Below are 13,801 nucleotides of genomic sequence, written 5' to 3' on the forward strand. Positions count from 1 at the left end.
GCAAAATGTTGTCCAATCGCATCACAAGATCTCTGGCTAAAGTAGTATTTTACATGATCTCTATGTCAACTGAAGCACCCCTTTCCTTTTTCCTTCCCTTTTGGATGTCTTTTTATCCAAGTCATATCCCCATCCTCTCAAACTCGTTCTTCTTTTAATTAAAAATTTGAAGGATTACTTTAGTTTTTTTTTTTTTTTTTTGGTTTTAACATATAAATATCTATATGAGACACAAAGGCAGGATCAGGATGACTATTCATTGAATCGTGCATAGTTCTTCAAAAGTTAAGAACCAGACTTAAATATTTATAATGTTAGGACCATTTCAAAATATAGTAACTATTGAGGACCAGATGTGTAATTAATATATATATATATATATATACACACACACACACATCTTATAATATTTTTTTGGGTTTGGGAGCTTATAACCATTTTTTTTTCATGAAGGAAAAAAAAAGTCATAAATGTAATATTGTAATAATAGTTGGGTTTATATTGTTAGTGCACGGTTATCAGCCCATAATTGGTAGGCCCATATGTTATGGGTTGGATAATGGTTCCACGGCAAGCCAAATCTATAATGCTTGGTAGATTGAGTTCTGGACTGTTTAGTCCTTGGGGTTCGACCTTGCTTGGGGCCCACTTCAGGGTACCTCGGTAATGCATTTAGGGGATGTTGCCGCCGAGCAACATCCGGCGTCTATTGCAAGTCCCAAAGAGTAAAATCCCTTTTTCCAAAGTGGGGCCCCATTTTGTCAAGAATAATCCTAAAGGGCCTCACCTACACAAAAATTACTAAAAATCAATCATTACTAATCCACTAAGGAAGGATATAAATAGGGAAAGAGAAGGAAGAAAAGGGGTTAGACATGAGAGGGTAAGGAACTAGAGAGCTAGAGAAGGAAATAGAGAAGCCGAGAACAAAACACCTTGTCTTCAAGAACTTTCCATTGTAGGATATTCATACATCCACTATAATAAGTAAATTGTGAGCCCAATAGAACATTTATCCCTTTAACTGAGGTACATGCACACATAATTGGCACTGTCTGTGGGAATCTCCTACTTAGTTGTAGTTCTGGGCGAAGTTAGTCGCCTTGGAGTATGGCCGACCAACGTTTGATGAGTTCCGCAAATAGCCAGTTTGGGGGTTTGTCCAAGGGCTCGAGTTGGCGATAAAGGAGGCAAAAAAGGGATCAGGACTATAGGTACGAAGAGCATGGGGAACAGCTAGACTCGGGAGAAGGGTCCTCACAGTTGTATCGATCAACGTCCTACATTCTCGAGCATGAGCAATATGATAGAAGGGATCAAGAATTAGAGTGCTTGCATAAACAAGTTACAAATTTGAAGTTGGAAGTACAGGGTAGGCGTTGGAGAAGGAATCGTGGTGAATCCCCTGAAGATTCTGGCAGCACGAGAGAAAGTCGGGGGGAGTTCTCTCACCAAAGTGGCTCCCACCGATCAAGAGAGAGATTGCGTGAGTTCGCCGAGTGATTTTTGATTTCCCCCAACCGACATAGGCATCACAGTGCGGCGATGGATGCAATGAGCGCAGGTTCTGTGAAGAGCGGCCCGGTCACCATTTTCTGATAAGATTGAGCGTGCTCAAATGTTGAGACGTTTTAGCCGACCACCGTTCATTTCATATTGTGTGTTTATTAAATCAAGTAGACCTATTTCAATATATCAATATCTTACATCATAAAAGTATTGCATAATTTCACAAGAGACTGAATATTTATTTGTTAATAATAGATGCATCATATATATTATGTTAGGCCACATTATTCTAACACTTGATCGCATTGTACTTGCTCTATATGCATTCCAAGATTTCTACTTACAATGAAATTTTTGTGATATTATTTTTAGGAAAACTTGTCTGTATGGTTCAAGAGTTTCTCAAATCTAGAGTTAGGTGTGAGTGAGTTTTGGCACTTGTTCCCAACTCACATTTTAAGTCTAGAGTCTGTTTTACGGTTTTGTCACAAAATAGCCAAAGGGATAGATTGTAAGGTTGAATTTATTCAACCATGTGTTGACTTTATTTCCTGCCAAATTTTCTTGTAATTCAGCAATTAAATACCCTGTATTTAGGTGAGAAAAATGTAAGGGTTGTGTGTGAGAGAGTGTGCAGATTTGATCAAATGTGTGCATTCAAGACCATTCTCGCGACTGGATCTCGCAAGTGGTGACTCGCCAGAATTGCCACACATGTGAAGCATGCATGAAGTTGAAGGATCATGACAACTAGAGCATTACACGACAAAAAGTACAGTTTAGCCAGTCAGTTATTTGGAGACTGGAACTCGCGACTTGTCCTAGTCACGAGTGAGTCACCAAAGCCTCCTGTAGAAAAATAACTTTTCACATGATTCATCCACAATCTTATACCTTTGATTATCAAATTCCTCTACTTTCACCCTCTCCATTAACATACCCTTGAGAGGATCTTTAGCCAAATTCTTATCACACCATACTCATATCAATGAAAATGTGATTTGTTACTTGGGAAGCAGTTCAGAGAGGACCAATTCATTTGGTTGATGCAATGGGCTTATTGTGGGATCCGGAAAGTTAGAGAAGATACAATTAAGCTTAACCTTGTTGGAGCAAGAAGCTTGGAGGGCTTAGGTGCATTAGGTAGATTAGGCTTGGAGAGTCTATTGCTATTCATGTATCCCGACTGATTTTCTAGTGGATCATTTTTCCACTTGGAGGGCGGTGGAGGAGAGGATTTTTGCCGAGTTTTTCGGTTTCCTTTTCGATAACACGTGCCGGTGTTATCTTGTGTTTGCTTCTCTCTAACCTTTACTCTTTGCCTTTAATTATGGCTTAGAGTAGTTTGTTTGTTTAGGTATAGCTTGTATTTATCATTCCTCACATATATTGTTTGAGTATAAGCTTGTGTTGGTTATTTTGAAATTGGGGGTCTAAAGATTCACTAGTGTTTTACACACCAAGTGAACTTTCAATAACTATAATTGGTGGTGATTTTTGGTGGTTGTCGTAATTAGTTGAATGAGTTGCTTGGGATTGTGATTGGTGGTATGGTGATTAGCTGTGGTGGTGTCAAAGGTGGGGCTTGATGGTTTTTATGATGGAGAAGAGAGAAAAAAAAATTATTATCAAAGAGATAGAAAAAAAAAGTATATTTAATTAGAGTAAAGAAATAAATATTAAAACTAGACATGGCAAAACGGGCGGGGCGGGGCGGGTTCAGGTCGGGTCAATCGGGTTGTGGGTTAAACAGGTCACGGGTAAAAAACGAGTCATCTTAAGCGGGTTAAAAATGGGTTCGGGTCAATCGGGTTGCGGGTCGGGTTGGGTTGACTCATATTTTTCACATTATTTTTTTTTATATATAAATAAAACAACATGTATTTGTCATTTAGAAAGTTATGCAACAAATTATTTGATGTAAAATGCATTATTTTGACTTCACCACTTATATCAAGAATGAATTCAGTTAAACTTATTAATACTTATTCAATAATTTTAAAATTATACAAATCCTAACATTGCTATCTAAAACAAAATAACACAAACATAAGTAAAACAAATACACATATTTTATTTCTAAACAATATCAACATTCCAAAATATAAAACAAAATTACAAATAACTTATTGGATTACTCATTTGATAAAGAATAAAAACATATAAGAAATTTACAATCTTGAAAATTAATTTTATAATCTATTATCAATTGTGGTTGGCACTCTATTTTAATTTGAGATATACATTAAAATTTAATTGCTTACTTATTTATACATGGTCTCTTTTATAAATATCATATCATTGTTAAGCAACATACGCTTTAAGAAATATCATAATTTATTTTGAAAAGCCGTTTATTTTGGACATAAATTGTTAAAAAATAAGTCTAAGCATTCATAATTTATGCTAATTTGATACTTTGACTTCACTATTTTTACACTTGTGAATGTTTCTCACACATCTCTACAATTTTAAATCTATATTATTAACTCTCCTATAACCATATTATCTTGGCATGTACTTTGTTATTTGATATCTAAAAATCTTTACTCATTACAGAATACTCAACCATTTATCTTGTAATTAATTTGCATATGTAAATATATCAATTGTTTCCTTAAAACTCACAATAAACAATTAAACTACTATTGTCTTAATTTTACTTTATTTTTTATTAAAAATTTTTTTTAAAAAAAAAGTGATTCGAGTTCGGGTCGGGTCGGGTTGACCCGCAAAAAACTCAAAAAACTTGGGTTGGGTAACGGTTCAACCCATTTTTGTTTCGGGTTAAAAAATCGGGTTCGGGTTAAGTATTTTTCAGGTCGGGTCAAAAAATTTTGTCCCATTTTGCCATATCTAATTAAAACTGACGAATGTGTCTACTTGTTAAAATATTTAAAAGATAAGTTTTTAAGGTTAGTTTAGTAAAATGCTAGAGAGGTTGACATGAATGTTCTAATTTTTTTTTTTTAAAGAAAGATGTAGGACGACTAAATTTCGAGTTTGAAATAAAGTCAAACAAGTAAAATAGTTTCACAAATGTGTATTTGTATTGATGAATATGTGGTACAATTCTTTGTGATTACAAAAGAGTGATTTCTTATTCAATCTCCATGAAAGATTTGTTGATCAGAATTGTGGTAATGTGATTTTGATTCGAACACAAAATATCCTTCAATTTGGCTAAGGAATGGATCAAAGATCTTTGAAATGGAATTACAATAAATCTCTAGTTATGAGCTTGTTAGAAGTCCTTTGTTCTTTATGTTCTTCTTGTTCTTCATGTGTTCTTCTTCTTTGAAAGTTTGTGGTGGAAATTCTTAGGGGCTTTGAAGGCTTGAATTCATAAAGTTTCACCAATTTATGGTTTCTTGAAGTTTCTTGAGGCTTTTGAGCTTGATTCCAACAAATTTTAAGATTTAAGCAGGTAGTTTGGATGATTATGTTTCAAATGTTCTTTGTATTCGAGGTTGAAGTTCTTGAAGTTCCTGGAGGCTTCAAGACTTGATTTTAGTAGAGTTTTTGTACTTCTAAATCTTCTTTGATGCTGCTTGTGCTCTAGATGTTTTGGTGTCTTCCAAGATCTCTCCCAAGATGTCTTGGTGTGTGTTCGAAGATATGTTGGTGTGTTGAAATGCCTTAGGAAGGCTTCTATTTATAGGAGTTTGGGTGTGGGTGAGCAACATATGGCGAAATCTGATTGGTGACATGTGTCACTGTCTGATTAGAGAAGTTTTAAAACTTTTTCTGCAAGACACATGGCATCTTTTGATGGGCCGAAATGTCTTGATTTTCAAGATGACACATGTCAACACTTGATTGGACTGCTTATGTCATTACTTACATGCGCTGGACTACTTATATCATTGCTTACATGCACCGATGTGTGATTGGTTTTTAGCATGCTTTTTATGTCTTTATTTTAACGACATTTGACAAATTTCTGTTGGTTTCCAAATAGTGATAATAAAATCTAGTAACAATACGTGGCGTTTTGTAATTGGCCGTACTTTGTAGACATGATAGTATGATGTGTTAGCTTGAAATAGGTTAAGAATCTTCTCTCTCTACAAAAGAATTGTGTTGAAATTCTTAATGGGTGTGTTAACGATTAACAACAGCTTTTTACACATTTTTTTTACTTTTTGTCATTTTTGATAATTTTTTACCAATTTTTTTTTCCTTTTTGGCAATTATTTTAATAACTTTTTATCCTTTTGTATTAATATAATCCTATCTTAACAAGCACCACACCATGCTTGTTAACATTTCTCATTGTTACTTTCAGCACGAGAAATCATTTAAATTTTCTCATAAACTTCCATGAGTCAAAATAATGGAAATTAACAAGATTTGGTGCAGCTAGTTACCGTTAGTACCCATTTTAGTGAGTGAAAATAGCTGTACGTATTTAAGTACATAAATATACATGTATCAATAATCAGCCTATAGAATTTCTAGATTTAGATTCAGAAAAAAGAAAAAAAGAATTTCTAGATTTAGAAAATAAGTAGAATTCACCCTGAAATGTGATTCAGGTTCACAATCAAATACTATCAGTTCCCTTATTTACAATAATAAATAAATAAATAAAAATCGGATACTTCCAAAATTCAGACAGAATCTCTGTATCCCATTGGAAGATCCCCCCAAACGGCCAAACCCAAACCCAAAAAATTAAAATAAATTAAATTAAATTAAATAAAACACGTGCCTATTACTTAGCGACAGTTGTATAAACCGGGGCCCACTATCTATCCCTTTGTAAGATCTAACGCTCTCAATACTATCAACGCCGCCACTATCTCCTTCACTCCGTTCTCTCTCTCTCTCTCGCTCTCTCTCAGAAATGGCTTCAGCTACTTCACTCTTTTACTCATCTCTCACTCCTAAACCCAAACTGGTTTACCAAAACCCATTACCCAAACACCGCCCTTCACTACTTATTGTATCCAGCGCCACCAACGACAGCCACAACAACAACAACTCGGCTCCGCCGACGGCTTTGAAGAAGCGCCGCCCCGCCGAGGAGAACATCAGGGAAGAGGCGCGGCGGCACCGACTCGTCGACGGCGGCTCCTCTTCCGATTTCAGCGCCAAGTACGTCCCGTTCAACGCGGGGCAGTACTCGGGCGAGTGTTACTCGCTCGACGAGATCGTGTACCGGAGCAAATCCGGCGGGCTCCTCGACGTCCAGCACGACATGGACGCGCTGAAGAGGTACGACGGCGCGTACTGGAGGTCGCTGTTCGACTCGCGCGTGGGGAAAACCACGTGGCCGTACGGCTCCGGCGTGTGGAGCAAGAAGGAGTGGGTACTACCGGAGATCGACCCGGACGACATCATTTCGGCCTTCGAAGGAAACTCCAATCTCTTCTGGGCCGAGCGTTTCGGCAAAGAGTTCTTGAACATGAACGACCTTTGGGTTAAGCACTGTGGAATCAGCCACACCGGCAGCTTCAAAGACTTAGGTATGACCGTCTTGGTCAGCCAAGTCAACCGCCTCCGCAAACTCAAACGACCGGTCGTCGGAGTCGGCTGCGCTTCCACCGGCGACACTTCGGCTGCTCTCTCGGCGTACTGCGCCTCGGCTGGAATTCCCTCCATAGTCTTTCTCCCGGCGAACAAAATCTCCATCGCGCAACTGGTGCAGCCGATCGCGAACGGCGCCTTCGTCCTCAGCATCGACACCGATTTCGACGGCTGTATGAAGCTGATCCGAGAGGTGACGTCGGAGCTGCCGATTTACCTGGCCAACTCGCTGAACAGCTTGCGACTCGAGGGTCAAAAAACCGCGGCGATCGAGATTTTGCAGCAATTCGATTGGGAAGTTCCGGATTGGGTGATCGTACCGGGTGGCAATCTCGGTAATATCTACGCTTTCTACAAAGGTTTCAAAATGTGCGAGGAATTAGGGCTCGTGGATCGAATTCCTCGCCTGGTTTGCGCTCAATCGGCGAACGCCAATCCTCTCTACTTGTACTACAAGTCAGGGTGGAAGAATTTCGAGCCTGTAACCGCGAATTCAACGTTTGCAAGTGCGATACAGATCGGAGACCCGGTTTCGATCGAGAGAGCAGTGTACGCGCTCAAGAATTCGGACGGGATCGTGGAGGAGGCCACGGAGGAGGAGCTGATGGACGCGACGGCTCAGGCCGATTCGACCGGGATGTTCATTTGCCCTCATACTGGTGTGGCGTTGACGGCTCTGATTAAGCTGAGGAAGAGTGGCGTGATTGGGGCTAGTGATCGTACTGTGGTGGTTAGCACTGCTCATGGGTTGAAGTTTACGCAATCGAAGATCGATTACCATTCTAAGGCCATCGACAGTATGCAATGCCGGTTCGCGAACCTGCCCGTGCAAGTGAAGGATGATTTTGGAGCGGTTATGGACTTGCTGCAGCAGTATTTGAAGAAAGGTCCCAAAGTATGAGAGTGAGCATTGTAAGTGTTTATTTGTCTTTTTTTTAGCACTTGTGTTTGTTTTGTGTTTTTCCTTCTTACTTTAAACAACTTTGGTGATATGGATTCTCATTGAATTTTTTTGTACAAGGGTTTGTTGATTACAAAGCATAATCATGAGGCACGTATGTATTTTTTTGGAGTTAGTAGAATTACTCTGTTTACGGATCAAATTCCATTATAGGCTAAAAATTTTGTGTGCAAATCCAAAGCAATCACGACTGGTCAGGTCATGATAGCTTAAGTTTATTGATTTATTTGGCTTCAAAAGGATAAAGTGGATAACTGTATTTAGAAATTTATATTTTGAAGAAAAAAAAAAAAAAAAACTGTATATAAGTTGACATCTATGATTTTGAGAGATTACTAGGTTAACGAGATTTGTACTAATAAAAGACTTATCTTAAAATAATATTTGCTCTAATTATAAAATTGAGACATCAATTATTATGAAAAAATCTTGTGTTCTTGACCGTGCTTTTGCATTGAGAATCGTCCACATGCATGGGATGGTTTACAATGTGATGTTTAAGGTGGTGGTGTCTTTTCATCATTGCCTTTTAGTGAGTGAGTATATGATGTAAAATAATTTACCCGATTCAATCATTGCCTTTAGAAGTTCCTCCAACTTTTTCCCAGATGTATGGCGTGGTTTACTTTATTGTCGTTTCATGTAGTTAAAGACTTAAAAGTGTGTCTTAGAATGAAACGTGAGGACGTGGCAGAACTTAGAAATGGAAAGCATTTTCTTCAGCACAGGCGTAGGAATGCCTTGATTTATGATTTTCCTTCGTTCTTTTTTGACATAGGAGAGGGAAAATGCTTTTATATATATATATATATATATATATATATATATATATATATTAAATTCATACCAAAATTCTTGTAACGTGTGAATATCCTGAAAAAAATTCCTATCAATCACCAGTTTACGATATAAATCTATGAACAAAGGAAGTTCTGTTCAGTTTTGTAGTCTTGGATTTCAAATTTTGGATTTAGACATGCACTGTAAAAGAACGCAGCACTTTTTTTTGCTACCAGGTTTTTGTTTTTATTGTTTTTGTTTTTGTTTTTACTTGCGTTTTTGCTTTAACACCAAAAACAAAATGCAGAAAACGTTTCAGGTGAAACAAATATAGCCTGAATTGCAGAGGAAAGCAGCAACTTTTGCAGTAAAGAAGCAGGCAAAGCCTTTTTTTTTTTTTTTTTCTATTTTTGGAGAAGGTTTGTGCAGGGCAAAAAGCTAGTGGTACATTTTATACCTAAATTATTTGAATTTTGACATGCGAAACCCCAAGAATGTTTGTCCAAATAAACTCCGTACTGTGAGTCTGACTTTGAACGAAGATGTGTTGACTCAAAGCTATTTTTCTCCACTACAGTTTTGCATGCTTTGCTAAATGCTACATAAATTGTGGGGATGTTGATGATCCGCAAAATCAGGCCTTGGAACATGCTTATTTCTGTTGTACACTGTTATTTTTTGTTTTCAAGGTATCCCAGGGATGTTAATTATTGTTTTTATTTTACATTTATTAATCTTTTTGTTATGCTTAACAAGAAAATTTTCTTTACGAAAAAATTTGTGTGGAAAAAAAAAAAGAAAAAAAGAAAAAGAAAAAGTGGAAGAGCTAACACAACAAAACTACGAATCTCGACTCTGTAGGACCTATGGTTCATTTTCCTTTCGCCTGCCTTTCCGCTTTGGGACCATAGCAACTATGATCATAATGCATGTGTATACATTCTTGTAGATGGCTATGAGAGAGAGAGAGAGAGAGAGAGAGAGAGAGAGAGAGAGAGAGAGAGAGAGAGAGAATATGCTCAGTGTTTACAATGATCAAAAATCAAAATTCAAAAGTAGTACAAAGAGAAGACATCATGGGAGGAAGGTGTAAAAAAGGGTTAAAGGAAGAAATTATTTTTAAAAGTACTGAAATTCAATGAAAAATTCTATTCCACACAAGACCAAAATGAACTGAACTTGTGACTTTAAGTCATAATTTTAAACTTGAAATCATGACTTTGGTATCTCTTTTGGCTAAGTGTGAAACGCCCTTGACAAATCAAGTGCTTCTACGTTGTCTCCAATTGAGTTTCTTTTAAATTGATAAATGTACATACGTTGATACAGCCGAAGTAGAAAGTTGGTTGTTTAATTTAAGGAAATGTTAAGGGTACCCTAAATACATTGATTTAAAAATATTTTTAAAAACTTTTTTAAGGGAAAAGGAAAAAGTAATTGATTTTCTTGATAGTTTTTTATATTTCTCATTAAAGTTTTATTAAAAATTTCTTAAAATGATCCATTAACAAATATCTTAATGGTACTCATTAATAGGATCCTTTAGGTTAATTCATATATAAGTTTATTGATCCAAAACAACAACAAAAAAAAAAAAAAAAAATTTAATTATAGAATGCTATGTCGACAACATTTTGACAAGTTGTTATTGGTTGTTACTGATGGGCAAATAAATAATTTCAATAGGAAGTTCAAATTAGAACCAATAACAACTTATCACTTATAATTTGTTGTAAAAGGGTTGTGAAAATGTAGCACTTTTCATTTTTTTTTTATTTAACATTTAGTTATATAGCTATGAGTTTAAATTCAATATATTAACCGATCTTTTTTATCATTATTATAACTAAGCCTATGAATTTGAATTCATCTATGATATATTAACCAATCCTTCTTTTCTTATCAATATTATTTGCAAATCTTTCTTTTCTTATCATTATTATTTGACGTGATTTCACTCACTCTAGGCTACCCAACAAAAAGGTCCTTGTTTTGATCACCGGCCTTCACAGAAAGGTCCATGTTTTGATCATCGGCTGAAGGCGCAATCAAGCTGGCTACACTAGGCTACCCAACACGTGAATTCAATCAGAATATCAAGTAGGAAGTAAACCAAATATTTCTTGAAATCAATGTGATAAGCGATAACGCAAGAAGTTAGTAACATTTTACAACAAACGCAAATCAAAGTCAACGCCCTACACTTTCTTGCTACTTCAGGAATAATCGTACAGTGATATGCTCTTGTCATCTGATACACTAGCAAGCCGACCAGACCGCACCCCGGTCCCTCCTGGTGGTCGAAATGCCACTCCCCAGACCTGGTCTGTATGATTGCTCATTGTCTGCACAGCTGCCCTCATGTTAAGATCCCAGAGCCTCACAGTTCTATCACTTGAACCTGTTGCAAGAGCTTGCCCGTCTGGGCTTACATCCAAACTCAATACCCAACTAGCATGACCTGACATGGCTCCAACCAGGGACTTCTTTTCAGAATCATACATGTGCACATGTGCATCATCTGAGGCTGAAAAGAGTAGGCGTGGTTCAATAGGGGAGTACACAAGAGACCTCACGGGCATGAAGTGGCCTTCCAAGTGGTGTAAAAATTTGGCACGAGCTACATCAAAAACAGAGATGGTGCCATCCATTGAGCCACAAGCAAGTCGTCTCCCATCAGGACTCCAGGCAACCGACAGGACAAACTTCTTGCTGCCGCTTTTATCAGAGGGCTTGGGACCTTCTGGACGAGGAATAGGTAGAGTGGCAACCAGACTCCATGTGGCAGTGTCCCAAAGGGTGATTGATGCACTACCCCCACCAGCGACTGCTAGAGTAGAACCCTGAAATGGAGCTACAGTCAGAATAAGTTTGAGCCAATGTTCAAATAGATGGGGGTGGATTTCTAGTTTACATAGATTCTAAGGTGTTATTTGAAAGGAAAGAGGCACACTTGTTTCATCCTGTAATACACGGATGCATATCTAAAGCACAATTTGCATATGCTATCTGCACAAAAAGCCAATCAACATATGTAGACAAGAAAGAATGGCATCAACCAGTGTGTAACCCTTATATGCTAAAACTGCGTGGTGCTACTATGCAAGTGCCAGTGGCTAGTCTAGACAAGTCTCTTGTGTCTAGATGACACAACCATCAATGCTCAGTATTCTTGTACCCTTGTTAAGTATTTGTGTATCCCTTGATAAAAGGTTCTTTTTGATGGGGAAGGGGGGGGAGGCGACTGTGTATTTATGTAATCCTTCGATAAAAATTTCTTTTTGAAGGGGGGGAAAACAGAAAGAATTATTTTGGCATGTGTTATCTTAAGAACATACACTCAAGAACACAAAAAAACAAACTAGAATACAAACATAAACATACCAAAAATTTGTTGCTTTTCTATATAAAGGACAACTTACAGACACATTCCACTGTCCACAAGTGGGTACACCTTAATCACACAACAAGCACTACTGAAAAGTACTAAAGAGAATTGCAACTCTTGCAGTCACACTAAACTTGTAAAATTGCCGATTATGGAGCCCAATGCTTCCAAAATATAATCTGTAGGCTGCTCATTTCATTTCTTTAGGCAAATTTAAAAATTTTCATTAGTTCTAGAATGGAATTTTAATAAGCTGGCACAGGAGATGGTACCACAACAGGTTGAGGCAGTCAAGGAGAACTATAAAAAGAAAATCCCAACTCTCAACAAGCAGATTTAAAGGGTGCACAAGCAAATGTATTCCTTACAACTCACAAGTTTTAGCAAACACAAGACGTAAGTGAAAAGCCATTGCACCTAATAAGCACGATCGACATCAAACTACACGACACCAATCAACCAGTCAAGCCTCTCTCATGAACTACTTGAGGTTAGCAACAAAAGCTATACTCCCCCATCATTGTAACAAGTAGAAGAGTTTCATGTACTTAGCTAATTGATGCAAGGATTTCGAAAATATGGTATGCAAAGAGTACATCAAAATACATGAATTCTTTCCTATGAACCAAGCTTGAGCTCAATTATATCGCCTTCGAGCATAACAACCACAACATCAAGAGTCACAGCCTTTTTCACAGCTTAACAAGTTGTGATTCTAAATTTTTCGTTTTCCTAATTCCCAAAAACTAAAATTAAGAACTTGCTACTTTTAACCGTTCCTCTAATTTTCTCGGCAACCAAACAAACACTTTAAAAAAAAAAGTAAAAAAGAACGAAAGGTTAAAATGGTAAAATAACCTCAGGATTGAAGCGCAATTGCCAGACTTCAGAGGGAGGAGATTCGAGAGTGGCAATGGTGGCGTTGGTATCGACATCGAAGACACGTACGAAGCTGTCGAGTGAGGCCGACGCGCCGATGAGTCCCGACGGGTGAGCCGCCACGCTGGCCACTCCCAGGCTGTGCCCGGTGTTGGTTCGCTCCAGGACCAGCTCGTCGGAGCCCCATAGCTTAACGGTCTCGTCCAGTGACCCGGTCATCAACAAAGCGGGTCGGGTCTCCGTGGCTGGGACCCAGGTGGCCGCCCATACCGACTCGTCGTGGGAGTTCTCGATGGATTTCAGTCCGGCGAGCTTCATTGCAGTAGAAAATTCAAAGAGAAGAGTAACCCTAGTCAGAGAATCACTGTTATTTCTGAAGTGCGTTTGAAGTTTTGGAATCTGGATCCAAATGGGTTTTCTTAAACTTCTCTATAATGGGTATAACCCGATGCGGACTCAAAAGGACTCTTATAGAGCCCAAGCCCAATGGGCCCAGAAAAAATCCTTTGGTTAGTACCTGGCCCGAAGGGTGCTTGAATTAAAAACATGTTTATGTTCCAACTTCCAAACCCAATCTTATCTCAAATGATCAACCTTCGAAGACATACCGATCACATCTCCATGGAGACACTCAAATAAAGTAACTCGATTCCAGCCTTGACGGGACCATCCCAACATTACAAATCAAGGAATCCCCCTTAGCTTAATAATAAAACTTATTTAGAACTTGATATAAGTGTTAAAGAGAAGTC

General features: G+C 37.9%; 2 protein-coding genes across 2 annotated transcripts; one reads left to right on the forward strand and one right to left on the reverse strand.

Moving 5' to 3' along the window:
- Positions 1–6,285: 6,285 nt before the first annotated feature.
- LOC142622264 (threonine synthase, chloroplastic) lies at positions 6,286–9,534 on the forward strand. Its single transcript, XM_075795712.1, has 2 exons — positions 6,286–7,953; positions 9,090–9,534. The coding sequence occupies exon 1, from the start codon at positions 6,359–6,361 to the stop codon at positions 7,940–7,942; it is 1,584 nt and encodes a 527-aa protein (XP_075651827.1). The 5' UTR covers positions 6,286–6,358; the 3' UTR covers positions 7,943–7,953; positions 9,090–9,534.
- A 1,349-nt stretch (positions 9,535–10,883) lies between these two features.
- Positions 10,884–13,485, reverse strand: LOC142630424 (WD repeat-containing protein VIP3). Its single transcript, XM_075804421.1, has 2 exons — positions 13,029–13,485; positions 10,884–11,625 (listed from the first exon to the last, which is right to left on the reverse strand). The coding sequence occupies exons 1-2, from the start codon at positions 13,365–13,367 to the stop codon at positions 10,999–11,001; spliced, it is 966 nt and encodes a 321-aa protein (XP_075660536.1). The 5' UTR covers positions 13,368–13,485; the 3' UTR covers positions 10,884–10,998.
- Between the last annotated feature and the right edge of the window lie 316 nt (positions 13,486–13,801).

Source organism: Castanea sativa, chromosome 1 (genome assembly GCF_040712315.1).
Source record: "Castanea sativa cultivar Marrone di Chiusa Pesio chromosome 1, ASM4071231v1".
NCBI classification, from domain to species: domain Eukaryota; kingdom Viridiplantae; phylum Streptophyta; class Magnoliopsida; order Fagales; family Fagaceae; genus Castanea; species Castanea sativa.